At 35.1% G+C, this 27039-nt stretch overlaps 5 protein-coding genes across 20 annotated transcripts in view; 3 read left to right on the top strand and 2 right to left on the bottom strand.

Annotated features, from left to right (window-relative positions):
• Positions 1 to 12874, top strand: part of LOC117232607 (low-density lipoprotein receptor-like) — a 62791-nt gene extending 49917 nt beyond the window's left edge. For 8 of the 9 annotated variants that reach the window (XM_033492073.1, XM_033492074.1, XM_033492075.1 and 5 more), the window contains 9 exons: positions 6093 to 6325; positions 7062 to 7266; positions 8007 to 8318; positions 9217 to 9517; positions 9801 to 10092; positions 10531 to 11011; positions 11368 to 11451; positions 12336 to 12604; positions 12743 to 12874. In XM_033492073.1, coding sequence (XP_033347964.1) covers positions 6093 to 6325; positions 7062 to 7266; positions 8007 to 8318; positions 9217 to 9517; positions 9801 to 10092; positions 10531 to 11011; positions 11368 to 11451; positions 12336 to 12604; positions 12743 to 12787 — 2222 coding nt within the window. In that variant the 3' untranslated portion in view covers positions 12788 to 12874. The remainder of the gene's footprint in view (positions 1 to 6092; positions 6326 to 7061; positions 7267 to 8006; positions 8319 to 9216; positions 9518 to 9800; positions 10093 to 10530; positions 11012 to 11367; positions 11452 to 12335; positions 12605 to 12742) is intronic. The other variant, XM_033492072.1, reaches the window with a different exon arrangement.
• A 2274-nt stretch (positions 12875 to 15148) lies between these two features.
• Positions 15149 to 19120, top strand: LOC117232612 (ribosome production factor 2 homolog). Of its 3 annotated transcripts, XR_004493152.1 has the most exons (7): positions 15149 to 15699; positions 15791 to 15944; positions 16050 to 16198; positions 16272 to 16491; positions 16573 to 16764; positions 16829 to 17042; positions 17850 to 17936. XR_004493152.1 is itself a non-coding variant. In XM_033492091.1 (5 exons), the coding sequence occupies exons 2-5, from the start codon at positions 17971 to 17973 to the stop codon at positions 19036 to 19038; spliced, it is 816 nt and encodes a 271-aa protein (XP_033347982.1). In that variant the 5' UTR covers positions 16905 to 17042; positions 17850 to 17970; the 3' UTR covers positions 19039 to 19120. The 3 variants fall into 3 exon arrangements, 2 of the variants coding, with proteins under 2 accessions (XP_033347982.1, XP_033347981.1); XM_033492091.1 differs by lacking the exons at positions 15149 to 15699; positions 15791 to 15944; positions 16050 to 16198; positions 16272 to 16491; positions 16573 to 16764 and adding exons at positions 18055 to 18494; positions 18581 to 18725; positions 18820 to 19120 and having other exon boundaries at positions 16905 to 17042; positions 17850 to 17982; XM_033492090.1 differs by lacking the exons at positions 15149 to 15699; positions 15791 to 15944; positions 16050 to 16198; ... (1 more) ...; positions 16573 to 16764; positions 16829 to 17042 and adding exons at positions 17060 to 17599; positions 18055 to 18494; positions 18581 to 18725; positions 18820 to 19120 and having other exon boundaries at positions 17850 to 17982.
• On the bottom strand, positions 19026 to 21530 carry LOC117232611 (probable cysteine--tRNA ligase, mitochondrial). 3 transcript variants are annotated; one of them, XM_033492086.1, is made up of 8 exons: positions 21151 to 21530; positions 20675 to 20970; positions 20394 to 20592; positions 20045 to 20307; positions 19814 to 19950; positions 19618 to 19740; positions 19273 to 19533; positions 19026 to 19203 (listed from the first exon to the last, which is right to left on the bottom strand). In XM_033492086.1, exons 1-8 carry the CDS (start codon positions 21396 to 21398, stop codon positions 19144 to 19146), a joined length of 1587 nt encoding a protein of 528 aa, XP_033347977.1. In that variant the 5' UTR covers positions 21399 to 21530; the 3' UTR covers positions 19026 to 19143. The 3 variants fall into 3 exon arrangements, with proteins under 3 accessions (XP_033347977.1, XP_033347978.1, XP_033347979.1); XM_033492087.1 differs by having other exon boundaries at positions 19026 to 19189; positions 21151 to 21398; XM_033492088.1 differs by having other exon boundaries at positions 21146 to 21283.
• On the top strand, positions 21196 to 24339 carry LOC117232610 (RNA polymerase II-associated protein 3). Of its 4 annotated transcripts, none has more exons than XM_033492084.1 (9): positions 21196 to 21330; positions 21919 to 22136; positions 22195 to 22326; positions 22437 to 22681; positions 22761 to 22971; positions 23042 to 23383; positions 23443 to 23769; positions 23849 to 24041; positions 24108 to 24339. In XM_033492084.1, exons 2-9 carry the CDS (start codon positions 21999 to 22001, stop codon positions 24194 to 24196), a joined length of 1677 nt encoding a protein of 558 aa, XP_033347975.1. In that variant the 5' UTR covers positions 21196 to 21330; positions 21919 to 21998; the 3' UTR covers positions 24197 to 24339. The 4 variants fall into 4 exon arrangements, with proteins under 4 accessions (XP_033347975.1, XP_033347976.1, XP_033347974.1 ...); XM_033492085.1 differs by lacking the exon at positions 21196 to 21330 and adding an exon at positions 21573 to 21635; XM_033492083.1 differs by lacking the exon at positions 21196 to 21330 and adding an exon at positions 21589 to 21736.
• Positions 24340 to 24379: 40 nt separating this feature from the next.
• LOC117232609 (TRAF3-interacting protein 1) lies at positions 24380 to 27039 on the bottom strand. Its single transcript, XM_033492081.1, has 10 exons — positions 26867 to 27039; positions 26658 to 26775; positions 26463 to 26575; positions 26084 to 26356; positions 25616 to 26016; positions 25407 to 25532; positions 25082 to 25331; positions 24874 to 24993; positions 24726 to 24811; positions 24380 to 24650 (listed from the first exon to the last, which is right to left on the bottom strand). Exons 1-10 carry the CDS (start codon positions 26999 to 27001, stop codon positions 24500 to 24502), a joined length of 1773 nt encoding a protein of 590 aa, XP_033347972.1. The 5' UTR covers positions 27002 to 27039; the 3' UTR covers positions 24380 to 24499.

Raw genomic sequence — 27039 nt, 5'->3', positions numbered from 1 at the left:
GATTACGTGGAGTTCCGTACAAAAGAGAAAGCTCGGCCGCGAAAAACAAACTATCGGATCTGCTATTTTTCATTTATGCCTTTTCGAACGCTCTTCTTCCGTTCCGTCGTGCTATGAATTATGCCGTAGCGGTAATCTCGCGGTAGCTCGTGCAAGCGACGCGAAACCGCACGACGCTCGAACCTAAGCTCTGCGCTGTTAAATGGTGTATACACGATCAAAGAGACACAATTCCACGGTATATACTACGATATCCCGTAGATTCCCGTTGTACGAAGGATAATCTTAAATCAAGCAGGATATTGGCGATTAACGCGTTAAACCCTTTAACCCTCGACCGATACGACCAAGTTAAAACAGCCCCGTTATTGATTTTACCACTGTAACACGCTCTGTCTCTGAAACGCCCGTGTTAATTTTCCACTTTGGCCTCCAACTATTCGTTCCGATCGTTCGGCTCGCGGATAAAGCACGAGAAAGTTAAATTAATCGTTTATTACGGCTCAAAGTTTTCTTAACAAGTTAAACGGCCGTTAACATAAGTACGGTTACATATTTTAGTTGAAACGCACACTTGGCCAACTTGTTTAATCGAGGTCAAATTGGTCCGCTCCGATGGTTATGTAACGCGTACTTCGCCCTGTCAGTCGAGGGTTAAAATATAAAAAGGTCTGTGACGAGCATGTTTTTCCTTCTTTTCTTTTTTTTTTTGTTCTTTTTCCTTCCCTTTATATTGTCCAAAAAGCTTTTGGGTATTTAGAAAATCTCTGTCGTATCTCTTTTGGCTTTTGCTATTTGTTCGTTTTTGTGCTTTTTCGTATTTGAGGAAACGAAAGAGCGCAATCGAATTGTTCGAAGGCGTGTCGTACGCTTATCGTGATTAATAAATTCTATTCCTTAGATATGGTCGCTTTGGATCCGTCAAAATAAAACGTCGGATCAGATCTATAGCGAAAGTAAAAGCGTGTAGCGATTAGCTTACTTGCTCGGTCGCCAGCACGTTGTCGCTGATACTTTCCGCTATTTAGCCGTGTATTTACCTGTCTTGTTTCGCAACCATGTTCGATCTATCGTATCGTGCAAATTTCGTAAAAATTCAAACGCCCCTTTTTCCTTCTTCCGAAAAAGTTTAAAGAACAGACGTTCCGCTCCGATCTTTTACTTCGTTTCTAAAAAGCGCGACTCAACTTCGCTCTGATTACGACAAATTCGATGCTTCATCTTCGAAACTCCAAGTCGACTTTCTCTATCTTCTTTCGCGTCTTTTATACCATTAAAAAATTTCTAATTTTTATTTTGCGCCGATCGCGATGTATTTGAAGGTTCGCCTTCGAAATTTAGAGTTGGCGCTTCGTATTTCGTTAACTTTTTTCGTTTTTTATTATTTATTTTACTTTTATTCTGAGGCAATAAAATTGAAACTTTGCCTTCAAAAACTCAAAGTCGACTCTTCCCAGCTTTTTCTTCATTTTTTTTTTTTTTTTTAATATATGTCTAAAGATAATCTTTCAAAATTTCTACTTCCAACTCTCCGGCCACCGAGAAATAAAATTATCGACTTAGGGGACCGTGATGGACTGTTAATATCGTGTTAGGTGTTGTTCGTACGACGCGTTTATTAGGGTGGATATTAAAAGTTAGAGTCGCCGGTGTCCACGTAGTAGAAGAGGAACGAAACAACCGAAAGCTGGCGGCTACCTAGCTTCTGTATTTTAAGGATTAATACAGAACACCGCGTGCTTCGTAATAGCAGCATGTTGCATGCTTCCCTCTAATTAATAATTGTCGCACGTACGCAACTTCCACAACGTTGCTGTTTTTTTTTTTATTACGTTCTAAATGTAATTGTTACGATTACGAGGATCGTTTTCATTCTCTGCTAATTAGTCTCTCGCGCGCAACCGCACGATTGCCGGATTACGCATAATGCTTTTTCCTCTTCGATTCTACCACTCTGATTAACAGCTTTTCCCCTTTATTCTCGCATTTTATATCTATTTATCTCTGTATGATCGAGTTGCCGGAGAATCGGTTAAACGGTAAAAGATCGTAAACGCGTATCCAAAGAATGCTGTGACGTTTGTAAAAGTCGACGGTAAAAGTGGCTTCTATATCAGAAAAATTTGAGAAATTTCGATTTCGTCGAATCTTCGTTCCGTGAGTAGAGTTCTAATTAAAAAAGAACGACCCTGTTAACGAGTCGATAATAAGATATAAAGATAAGAAGAGATATCTCCATAGGTAATCAAACGCTGTTCTATTCTATTCGATTCTAAAAAAAAAAAAAAAAAAAAAAAAAAATCTCAAAAAAAAAAGGAAAAGTATTTTTTTCGTTCGCTTCTTTCTCATCGTAAACCTCTTGCAAACCTTTTTCTCTTGTATCGTTCGAGATACGTCGTGTGCAGAGATTTGTCCAATTTTAAAAAACTAACTCGAGATATCATCGTGGAAGCGTGTTTCCCATGTAAATATACAACTTCCTTCGGCGTGGAGTAACCTCGAGTCGTGCCCGAGCAAATTTGTCAGCGAAACTCTTTTCCCTTCCGAAAAACGCTTGGTTTCCCTTGGCAAAGCTTTAGACGACCGACTCTTCGTGGCCAGGTTGCACGAACTATACTTTTCGGATACATACACATCTACATATACATAGGTTACACGAGTGTGCCGAGTTTTTCGCCGCAGCGGCCCGATCGATTTTCTTCGTCACGATGATTCGCGTCTCGTTATCATGTTCGCGCTATTGTATCCGTAGTTACTTCTCTTTGTTGTGTTTTTTCCTTCGCTTCTTCGGTGGCTTGCTGAATTATCGTTCGACCCTTTGCCGTTGAAAGAAACTTCGTTATATACGTACGATCGTTACCGCACGAAGTATCGTTCGCAAAATACGAGGGAATGCAGAGCGACGCGATAGTAACGCGATAGTAACGCGATATCGAATATTTCGATGCCTCCGTGCTATTGCAAAAGGTAGAAGAATCGTACGATACGCGATTGCTAGTAGTACCGCGGATTTTTATGCATTTATGCGAAAGTCGAAGCTGCAGAAGTACGCAAGATTCGTACGATATGCAAAAATGTGTGTGCAGAATATTGAAAATGCGGTAGTTGCGGTAAAACGAGAAAGTTACGATCTGCGAATACAGGCGTGTCCTAAAATGGTTCGTACCTCTAAACGAACCGTTATAAAGCGTATCGTACGTCACGCGTATTTACCGAACATACGAGTTTCTTAATCCGTTAATCGATTAAAAGCGATTTTCGATACGCGAAAATAGGAAACGACGATGGATTGGTTTTTCGTACACGCCTTAAACGACGTTAACCGGAATGTAATCGAAAGAATGCAAATAATGGATTAGATCGATAAGATGGATTCGTAATCGGATAGATTGGATTTATCGTCTCGCGACGATACGCGTGCAAATCGAAACGCCGCGACAATCGCTAATTCCGTTACGTTGGAAAAACAGCAAAGTTTTACAAAATTAGCGTTTTATCGAATGATCGCATCGTTTCTTTCAGCGATTTCCTGCCATTTATCGAGTAACTCTGTAATTGCCTCGCCGAAGAACGTTTTCCCTTTTTCAGCAATCGATTCTTTCGAATAGCTTTTTCACGCCTCTACGTATTTGATTCCTTGCCATTAAAAAGCTTTTACAGAGATGAAATTTTTTGGAGAGTAGACGATAGTCGAGGACGAATAACGTAGCTATTTTATCTTTTTTTTTTTTTTTTTTTTTTAATTATTATTTCATTAAAGTCGCATCGCCTACCATGGTCATTAGCGACTATTTGCCAACGACACACGGAGTCGCCCATCCGTGCTAATTTGATAATTTGATAAGCAGGATGGGGGTGAACGTTCCAGTTAAGATCCAATATCTTTCGCTTGTTCTTCATCGATGCACAAAGTAACGTTATCTCGTTGGAAAACGACACCTTTCCCCTTAATCGATCCCGATTTTTTTCGTTTAAACGTTTTTACGCTTAATACTCTACGAAAGATACTTTATCGTTGTTTAGTAGAAATATAACATAACGTAACGTAATAAATACATAATCCTCTTTCAGTCTTATCGAATACACGATAGTACGTAGTATGTGTACATTGATAAAGATGAAAAACGATACGCATTTTTCAAACGATGCGACATTTCTACGTCTTATCGATCGAATAACCAATCCGTTCTTGTTTTATATTTTTGCCCTAACTTTTTAATTCGGCGTTTATTAGCTTCTATGCTTTTTTTGCTTAGTCGTAGAATATACCGATACCGCTATTCGGTGGGAAAAAATCTGGGACGTCCCACGTAAATGTTCTATACGCTTGATTCGAATTTTTCAATTTCAACGTGTCACAAGCGTTTAAGTTTTGATCGCGTTATTTCCGTATACTCTTGCTTGTCCCGTATAGCATCGACACGTTCGATAATTTTATCAAAATGTTCAAATAAAAGACCTGCAATTCCTGGAATATACAGCGAAATATAATCGAAAACAGAATACTCGCTGTAACGATTACGCGAAGCAACTTTCTGCTTGTTTTTCTAAAATTATAAATATGCATAAGTCTCGGTAAACTACATAGTCGTTATTCGTTGGAATAAATATCTGCAAGTTAATACCGTTTTTTCCCTCCAATGTGATTTACGATAGTCAGCTTGCCACTTAACCAGGAAAAAGCTTCGCGATAAATCGATAATCGTATCGAGAAGAAGAAATTCCACGTAACAACTGCAAAGGGTTGGAAACGAAATTTCGTTCGATCGTACGCACGAGTGTCATCGTAGACAATTAAACGCGTCCTTTGTTTCAGCGAGAATCGACGTTACGCGAGCACATTGGTCACGGAACGTTTGTGATTTTTCGTTCGTAGCGTTCGTGCCATTTCGTCCAGACGGATAAAACTCGTCTACGAGGGTAACGAACGATTCGGCCCCTGATTTCTAAGCTCGTACACGAACAACCTAGTAGTTTCTACCTGTTATGTCGTGCACTTAATGTTAAGTAACGTCGTAGCAGCGGTATGCGTCTGTCGTTGATTAAGGACCGGTTAATTATCCCGTTTAATTACGCGACTATGCCGAGAAACTTATTCCTTCCGCTACATCCTCTCGAAAGTGCAAATAGCTTCTTGCATAATTTAAACGTCGTAGCGTTCCCGACACGGCGGGCGGGGGAGGGGGGGCGTGTTTGCCGTAAAAAAGCGGAATAAAACATAGATTTAATTCGAGTAACCAAAGTTTTTGATTCTTACGACGGTCTTTTACGCTTCGAATTTCGTTTTCGTCGGGTGACTCGTGTACGAACGAAAAATCCATGTTCACGCGCCATGCTCTTAGCATCGTGGATATTGGCTAGATACGTTGCATATATGTATTTCCACGCGTTTAAGCGATGTTTGCCGCTTCTTCTTTTTTTCCCCCGTTTTTTCCCCCCCTTGTTTCTTCGACGTTGTGCGTCCTGTTTAAACGTTAAACGTACCGCGTGAAAGTCTTAGACCACGTGCCAAATCTTTGCTATACGTTAAACTCGAGAATCGACGGTCAGTTTGTTATTGATCGTCGTTTCCTTTGCGAACACACTCGTGTCTGTTATCTTTTCGTGGCACGCGGAAAGGGTTTGCCAAAATGCGTTGAAACTAGTAACGTGGATGGTCTAAGATCTTTGTGCGACGCTATAAACGTACGCATGAACGATAGACGTAAGAAGCGCGTTATTTGCATTGGATTCTTCAGCGAAACACCGGTTGGCTTCCTTTCGCGAAAACCAAGCGATATCCTTTGAAATCGCGAAGGCTATTCGATCGAATATTCGGTAATTTATCCGAGGAGATCGAGTTAGAAGAAATATTTCGAAATTCTAAAGAGAATGACAGATACGTTAAATATTATAAATAGCGGTAAATATGTCGAAGAATAACGTTAAAGACGTTTCTTTCATAGATCGTCGCGTTAAACTTTGTATCCGTGTTAAAATACGAGTGGTTCGCTGAAAACAAGTTTGTCGTATCGCCTTTGTCGTAGATCGTTTTTACCTTGTTTATTTGTTTATTCCATTTCTTGCGTGTACATAAAACGCGTTTTCTCCAGACGACACTTGTCGATCTGACGAGTTTACGTGCGCAAACAAGCGATGTATCCAGAGAACGTGGGTGTGCGACAGCGACGACGATTGTGGAGACGGCAGCGACGAGGAAGATTGCAAACCGGTCACCTGTGGTCCGTCAGAATTCGCCTGCTCCAAGAATTATTGCATAACGTCTCGATGGAGATGCGACGGTGATTTCGATTGTCCAGATAAAATCGACGAAGTTGGATGTAAGGTAAAACATGGTCGATCGGATATTTTATTCTCGTGCGATCGATATACAGTCGTACAAGGAAAAAACTTTATCCGTTGCTATTCTATCGTGAATAATCTCGAATGGACAAGTTTGTTCGTCCGAAGATTCGCGTCGTTTTTCTCTCCTAGCGCTTCCTATATATAATTTCGTTTCTTCCAGAAACGGCATTTTTACGAAAACCGGCCGATTGATATTTATTCGACTTCGTTAACTTTTAACCGCGTAACGGAATACATCGAGGAAACGTAACGTTTTTTTTTTTTTTTTTTTCTATCTACACTGTACTATCTATAATGTGGTAAAATATATCGAAATATGGCGAAATTGGTCGGTCTTGCATCTAAAAATCTCAACAATCGAGGGTAGTTTCGTCATCGTTGCCGCTTTCCTAATTAGCATACCAGCGAAACTGGGCTTGCTTTGCTTTGCATCTCGATTAATTAAAACTCCGCAACTTCGTATATTAGAATCAAATACCTCGAAAATAAGGTAAAACCGCGTATCGACCATTTGCTCGGCGTTGACGTCATCGGTGAGATCTTTGAAATTAACATACTCGCGAGACTGTATTCGCTTCGGTTAATTCCCAGCGTCGAATCCTCTGCGTATCGACGTCGCAAAAACGCAAAGAGCCGCCCGAAGTGCAGAAAATTACAAAGCGACCCGCGTAAAGAAAAGGACGGCGCAAAGTAAAAGACTTACGAAATCTTTTTAGTATTCGAACGGCGAACGACCAAGTCATTGCAACAAGGACGAAGACTTCGACTGTGACGACGATTTCACGTGCATACACAAAAGCTGGGTGTGCGACGGCGAAAGAGACTGCCCGAACGGGGCCGACGAGTTGCCAACACGGTGTCACAACGTTACATGCAGGCCGGATCAATTCCAATGCGGGGATCATCGTAATTGTATATCAGGTAAACTTAATTACGAGAACGTTTAACCAGCTTCCCTTTTTTTTTTTTTTTTTAATTCCACGGATACTACCTCTCGCGTTGTACAATGCGCCACTACGTATACCAGACATCGTGATTTGGAGGAGAAAATTCGTAAAGAGGAAGAGTCCTTCTGCCATAGTTGGCCCGAAGCGTTTATTGTATTCGTAAATGGTGCATTTAACGTATATGTTCGTAATTAGTTTTGGTAAATAACGTATGCCGTGTACTCTGTAAAATATAGATAATCGATACGTTATGACCCGATTAATTTATGTAATTACCAGTCATCATAATTTTGAGAAGAGAGTTTACATAAAAGCATCTTTGCCTATAGTATAGTATGAAATAGTGAGTTTATTCGTTGACCGCATTTCAGATACGTTGTAACGATTAATTTTGAGAAATAAAGCGCATAAGATTAATACGAAGCGTAATTTTACTTTTAACGTATTAAATTTGCTTATAGTACTCTACTAAATAATATTTATTCGTAATGCACGCAAGATATATTGTACGTTGTATGACGTAGACGCGTGCACTTTCGCGCGAACGAGCAAACGAAGAATTCGTTGGTAAAAGCAACTAGGTCCATTTTTTATTTTTGCTCTGTTTTATTCGGCATTAATTTATCATCGCGTTTCTTTATAAACACGCTTCTCGCCGCTTCTCCTTCGAGATTTTATCCTACGTACGTGTGTATATGTAAAAATATTTTTCAGGCCACTTGTATTGCAACGGTAAAGCAGAATGCGTGGATGGCAGCGACGAGAGAAATTGCACGGGCAAAACCACCGTTTGCGATCCGTCGACGCAATTCGAATGTAGCGAGGGCTCGTGTATCCCTCTTTCCAGCGTGTGCAACAAACACCGTGATTGTATCGGTTGGGAGGACGAGAACGAGGAACTTTGTGGCGTGAACGAGTGTTCCAAGAACAACGGTGGATGTTCGCAAATTTGCATCGATCTGCCGATCGGCTTCCGGTGTGATTGTAACGCAGGATACAGGCTCATTGACAATAGGACTTGCGATGGTAACTTGACAACAGTATTCCCGAAAACACGTTCTTTGTTATCGACGTTAATGTTGAAATTGTAACGATCGATATTGGCCATTTCCCGCTGTTAATTATCAATTACTTTGCATCTTTAAGCCTACTGAAATGCATGTTAACGCGATTTCCATGACGCGGTCCCAGCCTAATTGATTGGGAAAACACGATGCCGATAGAGTGGATGATTTTAACGATTTTCCATTTTCACGATACGATATACGAATAACAAAATATAAGTATTACGCGCGCATAAGGATATTACATTCTTTTTTTTTTTTCTATTCGTTCGTTATCGATTTTTATATTTATTTGCTTCTCGATACAACTTCGTACTTTTATTTCGCTAAATATTATACTTTCGAGTATCTTATAATATTTGCGCATATTTTATGCATTCTGTGCTTTTTTGCACCTTTAAATGTCCCGCAAATGCGCGAAAATCCGCAGCTTAGTTACAAAAGCTTGCGGTAAATGACAATTGACGTGGAACAGCGCACGAATGGTCATAACGATTCAGAACGGACAGACGGAAAGCTCGCAAAGTAAAGATAACTCTAACAACGGATGATTCTTACTTGCGACAATAACACGGCTCTCTGAAGAAAAGCCGTGGCACTTTGCTTTTTTCCCTTTTTTCCCTTTTTCTCGTCATACGTGCGCGCATCCTCTCACTCGCCTGAATACGAGCATCTTCCCTCTTGTTGCAACCCTCTTCTCGTTATATCTCTGACAAAACTCTGTAAGAAAATGACGAACACGCTCCTACGATACAACAATGATGTGCTTTTCTTTTTTTCTTTAAAGTCTTTCTAACGGAAGAAAAATAATTGTCGCAACGAAAGAGAAACAATGTAAAAAATGGTGTTTCCCGCTTCAGATATAGACGAATGCTTGGAACCAGGCACCTGTTCCCAGTTCTGTTTGAACGAAAAGAGCAGTTTCAAGTGCAGCTGTGCCCCGGGTTACCTCAAAGATCCCAGGAACCACACTCGTTGCAAGGCGGCAGAAGGTCACGCCAGTCTGCTCTTTACCAGAAGGCACGATATAAGGAAAGTGGCACTGGATCGTTTGGAGATGACGGATATAGTGAAAAACACGAAAATGGCCGCGGCCTTGGATTTCGTTTTTCGCACCGGTATGATCTTCTGGAGCGACAGCAGCGAAAAGAAGATCTATAAGTAAGCAACGACGAATCGAATTCAAAAGAACGACAAAAACACGTATTTAACTTTAAAATCAAACGCAAACATCTTCTCGATATGGCGTTGATCGACAACGTGTCGAATTTTTAAATTCTTCCTTTACGTATAAATAAAAGACGCGCAACGTCTAACTTATCTCGTTTCTCACCTATGGCCTACGTATATCGTGTGCATTTCGCCTGGTGCGCATCTTTGCGTCTCCTTTCGTAGAAAAAAATACTTTGTTACTCACATATCCGTTATCGTTATCATTGTTTAGAGCTCCGATAGACGAAGGCAACGAGCGTACAGTTGTAATTGACGATGGTTTAACTACATCGGACGGACTTGCCGTTGATTGGATATATAGTCATATTTATTGGACCGATTCCCAGAAGAGTACCATAGAACTGGCTAATTTCGAGGGTAATATGAGGAAGACGTTGATTCGAGATCGGATACAAGAACCTAGAGCGATAGCTTTGAATCCACTGGAGGGATGGATGTTTTGGACCGATTGGAGCGACGAAGCCCGCATAGAGAAAGCGGGCATGGATGGATCTCATCGAACGGTAGATCCATAATAAGATCGAAGAGAGAACGAACCTGTAGTTGAGCTAATCTTCCATGGATCCTTTTAGGAACACGGCTTTCCTTTTCGTATTCGGTTATAATTTAACGTGTTGCGATCGTACGACTATGAGCATCTTTGCTTTCGCCAATAATAGTACGCGTATATCGAATTTCTCTCTTTCTCTCTCTCTCTTTCTCTTTATACATATATATATTTATATATTTTTTTTAATCTCTAATCTCGTTCTAAATACGTCGTAATGATCGATAAAATAAGATTAAGCAGTAGTACTAGATAAAGTTTTTAAAATTCCCTCCTACTGAGAAAGTTCATTTTTTCTTCGACCTTTTAAGACAAAAGTTAAGACGAAATACTTTCAGAGCGGATCGCCGGTGTAAGAGTAAAGTTTCTGAAACAGCGGGCTTATCGTTTGCAGGTGATAGTCGACAATGACGTACAGTGGCCAAATGGGCTGACTCTGGACTTAATTGGCAAGAAAATATACTGGGTAGACGCAAAGTTAAATATAATTGGATCGTGTAATTACGATGGTTCAGGTGTACGAACGGTTCTCTATTCTCCGGAAGTATTGAGGCATCCCTTCAGTATTACGACGTTCGAAGACTACGTTTATTGGACCGACTGGGATAAGGAGGCGATATTTAAAGCAAATAAATTTACTGGTGAATCGGTCGGACCTGTTACATCTCTTCGAACTCTGAAATATCCAATGGTCGTTCACGTATATCATCCGTACAGACAACCAGACGGAATGAATCAATGTCAGGCTGTGAATGGTCATTGCAGTCATTTGTGTTTACCAGCACCAAGAATCAATTCGAAATCGCCTCTTCTTAGTTGCGCTTGTCCGGACGGCCTAAGATTGTTACCTGACGGTTTGATGTGCGTGGAAAAAGGTAAGCGATACCGATGATGCCAATTATTTGTTCGTAAATTACACGCATTAATTTAATATGCATGCATTGACACTGAAGTCGAAAGAATGAAATCAAAGTTAGGGTAATGCATGGTACATTACGATAGGAGTAACGCTTACGATTTAAATACGAATACAACATTTTAACGAAGCATGTTTACATTTTTTTTTTGTATTACCGTATCGTTATCGAATTGCTTTAATCGATTCATTTTTTTCTTTTTCTTTCACTCTTGAACTACACTATAATTATCATGCTTATGTCTTACATTTATTATTTTATTACTTATCATAATATTTTGCGTCGATGTTGCATGAATATGGGATGATATCCAGTAAGTACAACTGTAGCGCCTACAACGCAAGAAATTAGTAAACCATTCAAGAGACTCGAACCTCTCAACGTAACCACGGCTGTCCGTAAGTATATTTGCACGCGTTCTATATCGTACGACTATAGCTCCATAATCAATTGATCAAAAACATTTGGACATGCTTTATAACGTGTATAGTCTTATATTAATAACGATGTGTGTATTGTTATACGAGACGCATGTTTCTGAATCGCTAAAAAAAAAGTGGCTTTGTATATGACAAGAAGCTTGTCGTGATTGTACTTGTTAGCGATCACTGCTGACACTGTTCGTGTCACGGCTGTGACGTTTAGTTTAGAGTCTTTGGGCGATCGTACGAAGGGACGCTTCACGCCTAGAAGGTTGCTTTGTCACTTGCCGCGAACAGTCGTGCTATAAATTAAGGATTCCAAAGAGTCTCGACTGGCGTCAAGCGCTGGCATCGAACGCCGGGCGTCGATCGTTGGGAGACGGAGGAATTTTCTCACGTGTCATCGAAGAGACCATCTTCGATGATTCCTGAAATCGCTTTACCTCCGCTCCAGAAAGGATAGACGATCCTAGGAGAGAGTCGCGAAGTCTCGTGCGATTGCCGATTGGGCCTTGTTTTTAAGGAAGCATACCAATCGGCAATTTCGAAGACTCTCGATGAAAAGAACGACTCTTAGAGGAGATGGGTGAGACCAGGATGACGGTTTTAGCTTGTCGAGTCAGTGTGGTTCGGTTGTATGAGTCTATCTCGTTCGAGAGACGCATCGCGTCTTCCGATACGTCAAAATTTGGTGGGTCCTTCGGCGTTGTGTAATATCCAAGGCCAGAAGAAATTGCTTACAACCACCAAGCGGAGCATACTTCTGGCCGCGACAATACCTTTTTAATTAGTTAGCTTTATCTTCGATTTAGTTCGCGCGCGTCTTTGCTTCTTTCGTCTGACCGACTAATTTGTTTTAGATCCAACGCATTCAACAGATGGAGATGGCAAAGGTGGTCTAGCGTCTGAATCCACAGACCCTGGTTTAGTCGCTGGGATAGTGATAGGCGTGGCGTCCTTCGGGCTGTTACTCCTCGCATTAGTAGCAGTATTATGCTATAGGCATTACCTTCATCGTAATGTAACGAGTATGAACTTTGATAATCCTGTGTATAGGAAAACCACAGAAGATCAATTTAGTCTCGAAAAGAATAGGTTTCCACTCCCCACTGCTACGGTTGGAGAAGAGGTAATTACTGTGTGTGATGTGTCATTTCGTTAAAAAAAGAATTGTGTATGTTATTTATATACTTTTCTTTATTTATTTATCGAACCTCCATATATAAATGTATATATTTTGTATAATTTTTTTGTTTAATTTCAATAGGCTCAGGAACCTTTAACGAGTCCTGGAACTAATGATTACGTTTAAGAATGAATCTGTCAATGAAACGGGCTTAGCAGGCTATTGAAATATAATGTCGACCAAGTAACACAAAAATCATGTACAAAAAAAAAAGCGGTGAAGCGCATGTCGAGCGAGCCTGTCCAATAATATGCCTGCAATTGCCCACCTGCCTGCCAACTCAGCTGTGATTATGTTTATTTTTTCTTTTTTGTACTGTCTCTCGTTTTCTTTACAAATTTATGCATCTTGTCATTCAACTACTACTACACGTATGTGCAACATTTAGATTTGCTCCGAGGCATAAAGGGAGAAATACTTAGGTGAACTATAATTGTTGCCAAATAAGCGTTATAACTGTCAGTTTTCGGGTAGTTCGATAAGATACAATAAAAATCCTATTTTATAATGGTTTCTCTTTCGTTTACACGCGATAATATGTAACATAGTGCTATTTATAAATCTATGTGGGGTATTGATGCAACTATGTTTAAATATATAAAATATATACATATATATGTATATGTATATATATATATATATAGAGAGAGAGAGAGAGAGAGAGAGAAAGAGAGAGAGAGAGAGAGAGAGAGAAAGAGAATATTTTTATCTACATGTAAGATTTTTAACTTGTTATTGTTTCACTATTTATTCTTTAAGCATATATTTTGTCGAGTATAACTTTTAGTTAGATATATGTATACTGTTGCATTGATAGAATCTCATGTATATAACATACGAATATGCGAACTATATAGTAGGAATAATTTTACGAATCATTAGTAACGGTAATGAATTGTCAGAGACTTTCTATCATCATTTGTGAATTCGTTAAATTATTTGTAATAACGTTTTTTACATATATTATACAATATTTTATAGTGCCAAAAGAAAGTGTTTCAGAAATGATCATGTTTAATGGTATTTGTAGCAATCGGAGACATTTTCTTAAACAATCGAAATTTCTTCTTTGATATATTATAAATTTAGGAATAGCAATATACTTACATTTTAATCCCAGTAATAGCTCAAACGATGGCGTTTACGTATATAAATGTATAAATCGTTCTTTTGTACATGAATACACATTTCTCCTTTTATGTCGTTTACACGATATATACAAGCAGTGTTTCCAGCACGTTCATAGAACTCTTTTTAACGACTGCCTGTGTTTGTATAAGTAGACCATATCATAGTAAAACACTTTTCGCCGATATATTCTGTTAATGTTATGATTGTAATGAAATAGATTGAAAACCAATTAGATGTAATAAGATCAGCTCAATGACACTAAGTGTGACTGCGTGTCTGTTAAAAGTAAAACTGTTGTTTAGGTATTTCAACCTACTAAAAAAAGATCAGTGTATATGTATAGAACTATCGCCTCGGGTTTAAGAGTTTTACTTATTATATATACTTTATGATTATTATATTAAATAATTAAATGTGAGACAGATATTCTTCTAGGTAAGATTATTAAAGAGTATAATGATATTATGGCGAACTAACAGCTGCGTGTGTGTATTAAGAAGTAGCAACATATTTGTTACGTATTAACGTTTCTTTTCTTTTATTTTCAACTGATACAGTTAAGTGTAGTATATTACTGTAATAAAAAAATTTTTATCTAGTAATGTTAATATAATTTAAGAAAGAGACATTGACGAAAGAAGCTTGACAATTCTATTCACAAATTATCTTTATATAGATATATTTTCTTGCAAATAGTGCGTTTTCAACAGATTTTATATCGATAATTTATCGTATCGAACTATCAATATACTTACAGTCATACAAATACAGAAAAATTTGCTACTTTTTAATAAAGCGCGTATTCTTACCTACGATCGAAAGAAAGCAAAGTCCAAAATTAAAATATAGAGGCTCGATGGTGATTTTAATCAAAAGATAGCAAGAGTGTGGTGAGTATCAGTTGCAATTAATTGTGTGAGTCACAAGGCATAATTTAGCCAACCTATTCGCCAAAATCGTGTCAAACATTATTTCTATGCAATATATATTATCACTACACACGCATAATATAAATATATATTATATATATAATTTATTATAATGATTATTGTATAAATAAATATATAAAATAAATCACACTATCGTTATTGTTATCATATACCTACGACGACTAAAATGTGCCTCGTTTTTATGTACATGTAATCTCGAAATATACAGCACTGAGTGATTTCTTTCATGATTTAGAAATTATTGTATCGAATATAAAATAAACGCCAGACATACATATATAGAGATAATTACGTATTGCACAGTACTTTATGTGAATTCTTCGTCGCTATTTCTGAAATGAACAACGATTAAAATTACAAAATTATTGTCAGGGTGCCTACGTGCGTGGCGATCGAGAAGAAGATAACGCAGAAGAGAGACGGCAAAATTTCTAAGAAAGTTTACACGAACCGCCGAAGATAAGGTGTTGAGAAGTTATATCGAGAAATTCGGACTGTTAGTTTATGCGGCATGCAATAAATAATTTAAAGTTACAGCCCAAGTCTTGGTAAAGTTTTCGCGAAAAGTTGCCGAGAGTAAGATATCAAGAGATCGTGTTAAGAAATTCAAACTATTAATTTGGTACAGTAATGAATAATTTAAAGCCAGTTTACATGTCATGTCTCTGTCTCCCGAACCATTTACCTCTCTTATCTAGCCACACCTTTGGCGAATAATCAGATAATGTATAATTTTCCATTCGCGCGTATAATCTGTCAGTTTAAATTTCGTTCTTGTTTTATGCTGAATGTTTCTAGATACGATCATTGAAGCCAACTTCACGCAATTATACTAACAGCAAGTTCAAGCGTTAGCGTAACGGTATCATATATTGCAAAATTTTAAATTCGTTTGACCGTTTAGATATATTATTATCCATGATTAACGCGATTAATTATCCGTCTTGTATAAAAATCGTAAGTATGAATCACAGTGCCTTGAGAAGATTTAGTTATACGAATTCAATGCGAAAAATATAGATTACAAAAGAAAGATAATTTGTTTTAGCCATCTACAAATTCAAAACAGAATATGACAAATACATTACCACAACAATTAGATTTAGTGAAAGCACTAGCTCTTAATAATGATTTGATATTGTTAGCAAATCAAATATTTGGCGAAGGAAAATGGAGTCATAATATTACTAGCCAAACAATAGGTGTATATTTTATGGATTTTATTAATCATTCGTTTGTCTTATTAATCTCTTTGTATATAAACTTTATGTACTGTATGTAAACTTTATTACTTAAATATATTTTAGATTTTATTGAAACTTTCATGGGTAAATATGTTTGTGGATGTGTGACACTTCTCAAGGTCCAATTAAAAGATGGAACATCTCATGAGGACATGGGGTATTGTTACACAGAAGGAGCTATGAAAGGTTTAACAATACATCGTGCAAGAATTGTATGTTTAAAATTTGAATACCTTATATTTATGTATATTATAGAAGTAGGCTTCTTTTTATTATTTTATTCAGGGTTCTCTTACAGATGCCTTTAAAAGGGTATTGTCATGTTTTGGTAAAGAGATAAATACTGAGATACAAAATCTATCAAAAAAGTTATCAAATTCACATATGGTTGCTGATAGTTTATTTAACGGAACAGAAAACAGAACTTCAGAAATTAAAATGCCGGAACCATGTGCTCAATCGACTCCGTTTATAAGTAAAAGTGATAAAGAAAAACAAAAAACAGGTTTTTACAGTTTTTTGAACTTTTTATTTTTTATGAACTGAGCTATATTAAAATATTTGGTTGTATTATATATTTTTTTAGAGAATGTATTAAAATCAAAATGCCCAAATGTTGCGAAGGAGCAAGTGTCTGTAGGACAAATGGTAGCAAATTCTGTTGCACAACCGGAGCAGTGTATCAAAACTTCAAGCGAGATGAAAAGTCATGTACAGCCCGGTGTTCCGGGTAATCAGAAAGAGCAAAATAATATTGAAATAGGAGATTCAAAATCAGGTAAATTAGTTGAAGATTTATCTGCTTACAGGCTAATTTTAAATGAAATGTAAATAATTTTTAGCATCTGAAGAAGAACTTTTACGAATGGAACGGAAACGAAAACAAATGGAGAAACAAGCAGAGTATAAGAGATTAATGAAGGAAAGAGAACAACAGAAGACTAATCAAAATAAAAAAAGCAGTACAAAATACTAGTCAATAAAGTTAAAAACTTTATATTAATAAGTCGTATAATCACAGTTGTATACACAGGTGTGGAAACTCCTGTGTTAAAGGTAGTTCCTGATTTGAGGTTAGAAGATTTTTTGTATTGTTTACCGCACACATGATATTGAGTAGTTACAACAATTTCAACAAGGTAATACATAGTGGAAGTAAACAAATTAACTTTTTTATAATTTGAATAATACTTTGTAAATAGGTATACATTATTTCTTCATAAACAATTCTATTTATAATTAAATTTCGCTTTAGGGGACACAACATTATGGCCTTGTGTCTCCTATTGTTTTAACTACTCTGCAGCAACGCTGCTGTTGGTGGATTGGAAAAACATCAGTCGTCACATGATCGTGTCGTACTCCTATTACGGGAGTTTCAGGACTTGTGTACACGACCGCGGTTATAGGTTATGGACTAACAACTGCCATATTGTAAACATGCCCATTTAATTCCCATTTTCATCGAGTGTAATTTGATTTTGTGCAAGAACACGTGTGTTATGTTCTGTGATATGTTTTACATAATAAATATTCATTCGATGTTTCTATAATTTTAAGGAAGTACAGTTTTTAAAGTTAATTATCACCATGACCGTGATGCAAAGAGTAGTGTAGGTATTTTTATGTAAAATAAGGTATTTTGGTTATGATTAAAATGCATAGGTTATATACGTATGTTTACAATTCATTTTTTAGTTTTTATGCATATTAAAACTTCTATAATTTTTATCGATTTTTATCAGATATCTGCTGAAAGTAAAGCTTTTATTAAAAAGAAAAAAAAAGTATTTTTACATCTTATCTGTCTGTTTTGTATATGTCATTGTTACATTAGAAATGTGAATGCAACTTTTATTGCAGAAAGCCGACTACCCATAAGGGTAAACGAGCTATTTTGAAAAAAGAACCGAAATTAATAGAGGATGCTAAACAAACTCTGTGTTTCAAGGGTAAAAACACTTCACAGATAGTAGTAGATTTTATGAAAGATTTGGTAAGTTGAACTATATAAAATGGTAATGATAAAGTGTCTTACCTGAATGACACGATGAATATTTGGTTGTAGTACGATTTAAAAAAGCCAGATGCACAGATAATGCAAAAGAAAAATGATATACTACCATTTGAGGATATAACACCTGTCGAAAAATTTTCTGTAAAATATAATGCACCGCTTTTTATGATCGCTTTGCATAATAAAAAACGTCCCCACAATTTAGTAATGGGAAGAATGTATGAACAAACATTATTAGATATGGCAGAATTTGGCATAGAAAATTATAAAGGACTGAAAAGTTTTAAAGTTCCCAAAATTGCAGAGGGAATAAAACCCTTATTAGTTTTTAATGGAGAGCTCTTTGAAAATAACTATGAGTTAAATAGAATTAAAAATTTGTTTGTGGATATGTTTCAAAGGGAGCCAGTTGAAAAGATTAGACTTCAAGGTCTCGAACATGTTCTAAGTTTCACTGCTATTGACAATAAAATACTAGTACGCAGTTACAGGTACATCTCTTTCTTTCTTGATATTATTGTGTACCATTATATACAGCTCTTTCAAATGTAATTTATTTAATAAAATTATGTTTTAGGATACTTTTAAAAAAGTCTGATTGTAGAATACCAAGAATTGAATTAGAAGAAATTGGTCCAAGAGCAGATTTAATTTGTAGACGTACGAAACTTGCTTCTGAAGATTTGTTTAAGCAAGCTTGTAAAAAGCCAAAAGAGCTGAAGGTAATATATTTCATTTTGGAAATAATGATTGACAGGAAAAATAATGATTTAGTATTTACTTTCGTTCATTTAATCATTTAATATACGATCACAGGTTAAAAAGAAGAAGAATATATCTGTGGACAAACTTGGAACAACCTTTGGTCGTGTGCATGTTGGAGCGCAAAATATTAATAGTATACAGACGAGAAAAATGAAAGGATTAAAAAAGACAATGGCAGAGAAGAAAGCTGGGTCGAAAAGGAAAAATATTGAAAATAGTGATAATGATAATTTAAAAAAATTAAAAACTAATAGTGATTCAGCTGATTAATAGTTAACTATTTATCTAAAATCAGCAAGGAAATAAATGTAAAAACAAGTATTTTCTTTTTTATTAAAAAAATAGTAAATTAACATTAAAGATTTTTGCTGATTTTTATTTAATATTTCTTGATACTCCAACTAGTTTCAGTTTTGGAATCCTAGAAAGACAGAACTAGAATATAAAATACATAATTTAAAAATTAAATTACTGAAATATATATATATATATATAATGTTGTACCTTAATTATTATACCGTAAGTGGAAAGTTCCGATCGTACTTTATCGCACGCCGTAAGTAAAGTTTTATCTTTCACATCTTGCCCTAAAATTTTGTTACGTACAGCACCTCTAAATTTTATCAAACATTCGACGACACTGTCCATTCTAGAATCATTTACTGCATTAGGATTTGAAATTCCGAATTTGAAAAGTATTTCTGATGTATAATTTAATACTGCAGCTACAGCAGGTATACAGGTACTAGAAGTGTTTGTACTACCCTAAATTTAATACAACAGTACATTCTAAGTTCATTGTTGAGAATATCCGAGTAAATCAATATTAGCTACTAAATATATATTTACCTGAGGATCATGTAACATTTTATTGACTACATTAATTAAATTTATAAGTGACTTCATGGCTTTTGCAGTGTTAAAATCATTTGCTAATGCAGTATTAACACTGTTTTTCGTTTCTTCCAAACACTGAAATATTAATTCAATAATGAATATATATATGTTTTTATGTAAAATAATAAAATACAGCGAGATAACTAACGCGGAATAACGTAGATTCATCTACATTGCCAGTATCCCAATTTCCAACGATATAATTATGACAGTCGCTAATAAAATGTTCAATTTTATGTAACACAGCTATCGCATTATCCATTACATCGTAGGAAAATTGAAGTTCTAAAAAATGAATATTAAAAATATAGTTAATGAAATTTACATTTAATATAAAATAATTTAATCATATATAGAAATAAATTATTGCAAACTATACCATTTTTATAATTCGAAAGTAGACAAAGGATTCTAAACTGATTTGCTGTATATTTTTCAAGGAATTCTCTTATACTGATGGTGTTTTTAAGGCTTTTTGACATTTTTTCGCGTTTCAAGGACAAATGTCCATAATATACCCAATAATTTACCCACTGTTCTACTTCGTGATAACAACACGATTGTGCTTCCTCATTCTCATGATGTGGAAACATTAGATCTATCCCACCGCTGTGAAAGTCTATGGAATTTCCAAAAATTGTGCTAATTGAAATATAAATTTTATATATATTAGCTTTAATAAGCATTATGATACAACAAAACAGAAAGATTCTAATATGGCTCTCTACCTTGCAATAGTGCTACATTCAATGTGCCACCCTGGCCTTCCAGGAGCCCATGGAGACTCCCAAAATGGTTCACCTTCCTTAGCTGTTTTCCAAAGACAAAAATCTAATGGAGATTTTTTATCAGGATGAAAACTATTTGATATTGGAGTTGATAGCTTGCCATACATTCCGTATTTATGCGTATCAAAATAAACAGATCCTATAGGAAGAATAATTATCATTTACGATAATTAAAGTATATAATAAAAATAATAGCTAAATTGTTACATTTTATATTTTACCATCTTTCGAAGTGTAAGCATTGCCTTTGTCTAGAATTCTCTTCACAAACTGAATAATTTGTGGTATATAATCAGTTACCCTACAATACAGATGAGGCCTTGCAACATTTAACATTTTCATATCTTCGATAAATTCGTTTTCATAATGTTTTGTTAGATCCTTATAATTTTGTTTTAAGTCTTTTGAGCGTGCTATTATTTTATCATCTATGTCTGTTACGCACATGGCCATTACAACATTTATATTGAAGTGGTCTGATAATATTCTCCTGATAATATCCGAATACACGTAAGTCCTATGAATGAAAGTTTAAAATGTTCTTTCACATTTTCATTATTTAATAACTAAATTATTGCAAACCTTAAGACAATATTATATTTTGTTCTTATGTTAATTTTAACAATCAAATAAAAGACCCTTTCCGAAGAATTTATTATTATCTTATATGGAATTAAAAAGAAAAGATAGACCTTACACTGCATGTCCTATGTGTGCCGAATCATATACAGTAGGTCCACAAAGATACCAAGTTAGAACAGCTTTATTTTTTAAAATTAACGGCACTTCACATTTTGTTATGGGATTGTAGATTTGAATATCTGTTTTATATCCTGTAGGTTTCAACCACTGTGCTTGTTTCTTTAACTTTGTCTCGGTATGTATAAATTGATAGCATGCTTCTCGTATTTTGTAATAAAAGACATTCTTTATAAATACATTCATTTTAGTGCTTTTTATTATTAAATGGGTATATTACACGATCATTGTTTTCTTATAATCAATTATGATTAACTGACATTTAATTTTATGGTTAACTTAACCTTAGAAAATTCGCTTCGCACTTTCCTATCCATATTAACTTCAAAGATTGCCAGATGCGGAGCGCTAGTGTTGAAAAACACATTTCGAAATTTGTTGAAAGTTGTGTCCCTGATAAGTGCTTCGCAGCTAGAATTAAGGGTTTGTTGTTTGAAAGATTAAGAATTTCAATGCAAATCGTTAAAGCAAAAAGTACTTTGATATATAGAAATTCATTGCGAAACTTTCCTACGTGTGACAAAGTGTAATAATTTTAATGTAATGAATTGCATAAACGTTTTAACGTTTATTTTATAATACGTACGTTTTTAACAGTAATAGTGATGTATGAACTCAGTCAAAATTTTGTTTTAAATAATCAAATATTTTAATAAATTAATAGCTAAATAGTGGAATCATAATTTATATCTTTTCGTTTTTTTAGAAGGAGCAGAACATAACCTAAATTTGCAATTGACGTTGTATCTTTTCTTACAATTATTGTATTAAACACAGTTGTACGAAATGGATAAATCGATCTTGATGCAAAAGCAGGTGAAGGATAATGCAGAAGATTTACAGAAAGAATTTCTTGATATGAAAAATTGGGAGGAACAAATGAGATCTAAAGATGAGCAATTACGGAAAGAAAAAAGTGGTCAGGTACAAGTTGTGATCATATTCATAGAAATGTATAAACTTATAGGGATGATTTTTGTAGATTACTTTACCACCGATTAGAAGTAAACATAAAAATAAAACCAAAAATTCGTCCACAAAGAAAGATCAAGGTGATAATAAGTCAAAGAGGATTAAATCACACGATTATTCTGCTTGGGAGAAATTTGATGTAGTAAGTTTATTACTGTGAATATGTATTGTGAATATTGAATTAAACATCTTTTTCTGTAAAACTCTATAAAACTTAGGAAAATTCTGATTACTTGTAATATCGTTTCAAAGGATAAAGAATGCAGAAAAATAGATAATAATGAGCAATCAGATGATTCCGAAGATGAACATATGTCTAAAGAAGAATTAGAGAAAGCACATCAAAAAGCAACAAAACATAAAAGCGATGGCAATATTTTGGTGCAACAACAAAAATGGTCTGAAGCAATTGGCTGTTATACAGAGGCTATAAAACTATTTCCATATGATGCGGTATTTTACGCAAATCGTGCACTCTGTCAGTTAAAACTAGACAAGTATATATGTCTTTTGATTATATCTGCATATTCAATTAAAAATTATCAGATGATACTAAAATATTACACTTTTTTGTAGTTTTTATTCAGCTGAATCTGACTGTTCAACTGCAGTTCAATTAGATGAGAGTTATGTAAAAGCTTATCACAGAAGAGCAACAGCTAGAATGAATCTAAAACAATATAAAGAAGCTAAACATGATTTAGAAAAAGTTTTGAAATTAGAACCTTCTAATAAGGAAGCTAAATTGTTGCTAAATCAAATCGAAAGCAAGATTAAATGTTCAGAGGTAATTAATAACTAAGAAACAAATTGTATTATTTAGTTAACATACTATTTAGCGATGCTATTTTGTACAGACAAGTACTATAGCGAAGGAAGGTACAAAAATGTCAACAATTGAAAAAAAAGATATTAAAAAGACTACGATTGAAAAAAAGATTTCTGAGAAAACGTGGTGGAACGATACCGCATCAAACGTACAAACAACAAAAACCAAGAATATAATAAACACTAAAAATATGGAGAAGAGTAAAGATAATAAAAGTGTTGTAAATGTTAAAGATAGTACAGAGAATGAAAAAGATAATGTGATTGATACTAATGTGAAAAGGGATCCACGTATTCCAGATTGGTTACCAGAGAAAGATGAAGTCATTGTAATAGAACCAATAGAGAAGCCTCCTCATTTACGTTCGAAGGTAAAATTACAACATTAACATCCATGCTCGAAAATATCTGAAGTTTTTGTCGATTACAGAAATCATTGACGAAAATACCTATCCAAGAAGTGGAATTTGGTATCGATCAGTATAGGTATACTAATGGCAAAACGGCATATAACAACAAAGATGATCCTGTACAAACAAAAGAACCTCATAAAGATCCCGTGCAGAAAGTGGATATGATGCAGAAAGTGGATATGTCGCAGAAAGATAATGTTGCGAAAGATAATACTTATGTTAAAGTTTCTGAACCTCTGGAGGATATTAGTAATATTATACCTCCGATTCCCAAAACAGCTGTACAGTTTTTAATGAATTGGAAAAGAAATAATTTACCAGAATTTAGATATAAGTATTTGAAGGTAAGAACAATGTGTAAAAGTTCTAATTTTTTCATATACAAAGTATGCATTTTAATCTAATTAGTAAGTCAAATTGCAGCAATTATCAGAGGGTAGTTTACCTAAAATATTTCAAGATTCAATGGAATCGGATATCTTTAGCCAAATAATAGAAGTTTTGGGAACGGAATTCGTAGGAAGGAAAAATCAGATATTCTACTACTTGAAAGATCTCAGTCGAGTTAAGCGATTTAGAGCACTCATCATGTTTACTAGTAACAGTGACAAAGAAAGTAAGCGTTATTGTACAAAATTTAAAATAATATAAAGCGTTAATAATATTTTTCTTCAATTTTTAGACTTGAAAATATTGTTTGAATATTGCAAAACGGTGGAAAATGTGTCTGAAGATGAAATTTCAGCGCTACAAGATAAATATGAAATGTAGAAATAAATGCATAGTGATATTCAGGTATAAAAATATTTTTAAGTAATGTAACGATATTAAGTTATACATATATATTTTGTATAAGTATTCCTGTTCGAATAAGTTTGAATAAAGGAACGGAGATTATTAGAATTATTTCTTAATTACTTGTACTATATTACATTTCGTGTTACATTGTTTAGTGTTCTACGTACATATGTACAATATTTGACTAGAAACTTAGAGGAGATTGTACACTTATGTTATTTGTATTAAAGATAATGAGAAAATATTATCGTTTTATAGATTACGGTGAAATGAAATTTACACACGACCATTTAATAATGTTTGTATCCTTTGATCATTTTTCGTAATCTGCGATTTTGCTTGACATATTTTATCCAATTGTACTTTCACATTACGATCAATTTCTTTTAATGTTTCTTTCATAGGTTCTATTAATTCTTGCGTTTTCCTGAAGAAAAGAATCATATACATGATTAAAATAAGCGATTTTAAACGATGCAAAACTTAATACGTATATTCTTACATTTTTTCTATTTTCAGTTGTTCATTTACTCGTTGATATTGGTTTTTCCATTCTAATAATTCTTTTTGCATGACTTCTATATCCTCCTGTTAAGAGTAACGTAAATTACACGTGTAATACTATAAAATATAATAAATCAATAAGTTACCTGAAAATAATCCAATAACTTCCCAAGTGGATTTGTCGCGCGTGTTAACGTTTGTATCGTGTTTCGTAGTTTATCAATTTCTTTTGCTACAGCGTCGCGTTTTGAATTTGTATCCCATGTCTAATAACAAATATTATGTTTCATGTTACATTGAAATAGTATAATGTGGTAAAAATAATATTTTACGATAATGGTGAATTGTACTTACAATATTTGTTTTTTTAGGTATCACGTCCACATTATCATTATTAACCAATTCCTTTTGTGTTTCTAATATTTGTGCAACAAGGTGTCCATGTTCTTGCGTTAATTGACCATCGACTTTATAGTTGCCACTGTTTTCTAAGGAATCGCTACTAGTTACTCTAGTTTCCATAACTACCATGTCTTCAGCGTCATCATCGTCATCCTTAAGATCAGAATTCTCCACAATGACACTAATGTTTCCCATAGGCGTTCTGGAAAATGAAGCAGTAATAGTTTATATTCTCTATAAGATCTTTTACATACAGCGTATTAAAATGTGTTCTAACAGTATTTCTTCGTTAACTATTAACTCTGCTTTGCCTCGTATTCTAGGTGCTGCAGGTCTGGCACTAATCGGTCTCGCAGTAGGTGGACGTAAGGAAGTTCTTGGTCTAGAATTTGATCGTGGAATACTGTGAAAGTATTTTATCAAGTTATCGTTAAATATTACAAATATTAATTTTTCATAAGATACAGTTTGACGCGAACGCGATACCTGGCATCGTTATTTTCTGATTGAAACATTTGTGTCTCTGATATCGACTGACCAGATTTTTCTACGCTTTGTAAAGAAGCTTCGTTATTTACTATATCATTTTCCTTGTACTCCACCTTGTCTATATTTTCATCTATCTTATTATCTCTGGTGTTTGGCGCAGATTTCGATTCTAAATTAATAGAGTTCGACGTATCGAGTATTTGATTTTGTAATTCGTTATTTTCAGCATTTGTCATATGTTTCGACTTGTTCTCGGATTCTTTTTGTTTTTTGTTTTCGTCGATTCGCTTATCCGCCTGCAGAGTTTCAGACAAAGGCGTGGAGGGTCTATTCTGTTTGAGTTTAGCAGACGAAGAGCTTTTTCTATGCGCGGATGCAGGAATTTTTTCTTGGGCTGGCTAAAACGTGTAATTTCAGTCACGCTTTTTCATGTTCATAATCTAAGCGTAAGATATATTAAATTACCTCGACACGTGGTACTTCCGCAGCTTCGACATTTTTTTGAGAATCTTGATTTTCATTTTTACGCGTTGCTTCACGTATCGTTGAATTATCTTCGTTAACAGCTTTTTTTTTTCGTTCTACAGATTTTTCTTTCGACGTTGAAGCCCTTTTTTGGGACGTTTCTTTCGACGATGATTTTCTTTCGTCTTTCGCTACAGACAGCTTACTTCTCGAACTAGATTTGCCTTTTCCTAAATTCTTCTTGTACCGTTCGACGGCTTCCACGCTGCTTATCTGTTTAATTCGTAAAACATTTTCAACTTTACCGTGTCATTGGTTTTTTTATATTTGTAAGTAATCGCATAGCCATTTGTGCTTCTTACGGCCGTAGAATCGTTACCTTCTTGTCTAAAGCTTTTCCAATTGCTTGCAATAATTCATTTGTTTTAGCTGGTTCCTGGCCTGAGATTATCTTGCTGGCTCGTACAGTTAAATTAGCGCCGGTAATCAGTTCTGAAATTATTGCCTAGTACTAGTATTTGAATACGTCGAAGAACGTTATACATTTTATGATACAAGGAAAATTATAACTTACTCACGACGTCGATCAGTTTCGTTAAATAGGCAAGTTTCGCCTCTTTGTTTTTTATATTTTCCGAATTTAGTTCCTCCTCTGTATACAAACCGTCCAGAAAACCAGTTTCGTTTATGACCTATGATATACCATTCATTTATTAGTTATAAAAGCATTGATTATATTCATGTTGTATTTACAGCCAGAAACACGAGCAAAAGATACGTTACTGCTGAGACGATATCGTGAAGAAATCGAAACGGTGGTTTCCTTAGTAATTTTTCGGTGAGAGGTGGCTTTTTGAAGTATTTGCCGAGTAAATCTTGAGTGTTTTTAATCGTTTCAGGTTTTACATCGTCTGCCATTGTTAATCACAAATAAAAAATACCACTGGTTACACTGT

The sequence above is a fragment of the Bombus vosnesenskii genome, unplaced genomic scaffold, assembly GCF_011952255.1.
Source record: "Bombus vosnesenskii isolate JDL3184/JDL3185 unplaced genomic scaffold, Bvos_JDL3184-5_v1.1 scf7180000013289, whole genome shotgun sequence".
Lineage (NCBI taxonomy): Eukaryota > Metazoa > Arthropoda > Insecta > Hymenoptera > Apidae > Bombus > Bombus vosnesenskii.
Note: the sequence above shows the minus strand (reverse complement) of the source record. Positions and strands in the feature narration are given on the sequence as shown.

Excerpts from the sequence above, each read along its gene's own strand:
- LOC117232612 (XM_033492090.1), top strand. The coding sequence starts at position 17,577 with ATGACCGTGATGCAAAGAGTAGT. Across the intron at positions 17,600-17,849 it reads ACCGTGATGCAAAGAGTAGT|AAAGCCGACTACCCATAAGG; the intron begins GTAGGTATTTTT and ends CTTTTATTGCAG. Across the intron at positions 18,726-18,819 it reads AAAAGCCAAAAGAGCTGAAG|GTTAAAAAGAAGAAGAATAT; the intron begins GTAATATATTTC and ends ATACGATCACAG.
- LOC117232611 (XM_033492086.1), bottom strand. The coding sequence starts at position 21,398 with ATGAATGTATTTATAAAGAATGTCTTTTATTACAAAATACGAGAAGCA. Across the intron at positions 20,593-20,674 it reads TGCTTACACTTCGAAAGATG|GATCTGTTTATTTTGATACG; the intron begins GTAAAATATAAA and ends TTCTTCCTATAG. Across the intron at positions 20,308-20,393 it reads GAATGTAGCACTATTGCAAG|CACAATTTTTGGAAATTCCA; the intron begins GTAGAGAGCCAT and ends TATTTCAATTAG.
- LOC117232610 (XM_033492084.1), top strand. The coding sequence starts at position 21,999 with ATGGATAAATCGATCTTGATGCAAAAGCAGGTGAAGGATAATGCAGAA. Across the intron at positions 22,682-22,760 it reads TGTCAGTTAAAACTAGACAA|TTTTTATTCAGCTGAATCTG; the intron begins GTATATATGTCT and ends ACTTTTTTGTAG. Across the intron at positions 24,042-24,107 it reads TAGTAACAGTGACAAAGAAA|ACTTGAAAATATTGTTTGAA; the intron begins GTAAGCGTTATT and ends TTCAATTTTTAG.
- LOC117232609 (XM_033492081.1), bottom strand. The coding sequence starts at position 27,001 with ATGGCAGACGATGTAAAACCTGAAACGATTAAAAACACTCAAGATTTA. Across the intron at positions 26,357-26,462 it reads GAAAAGCTTTAGACAAGAAG|ATAAGCAGCGTGGAAGCCGT; the intron begins GTAACGATTCTA and ends CGAATTAAACAG. Across the intron at positions 24,812-24,873 it reads AGTTATTGGATTATTTTCAG|GAGGATATAGAAGTCATGCA; the intron begins GTAACTTATTGA and ends TACTCTTAACAG.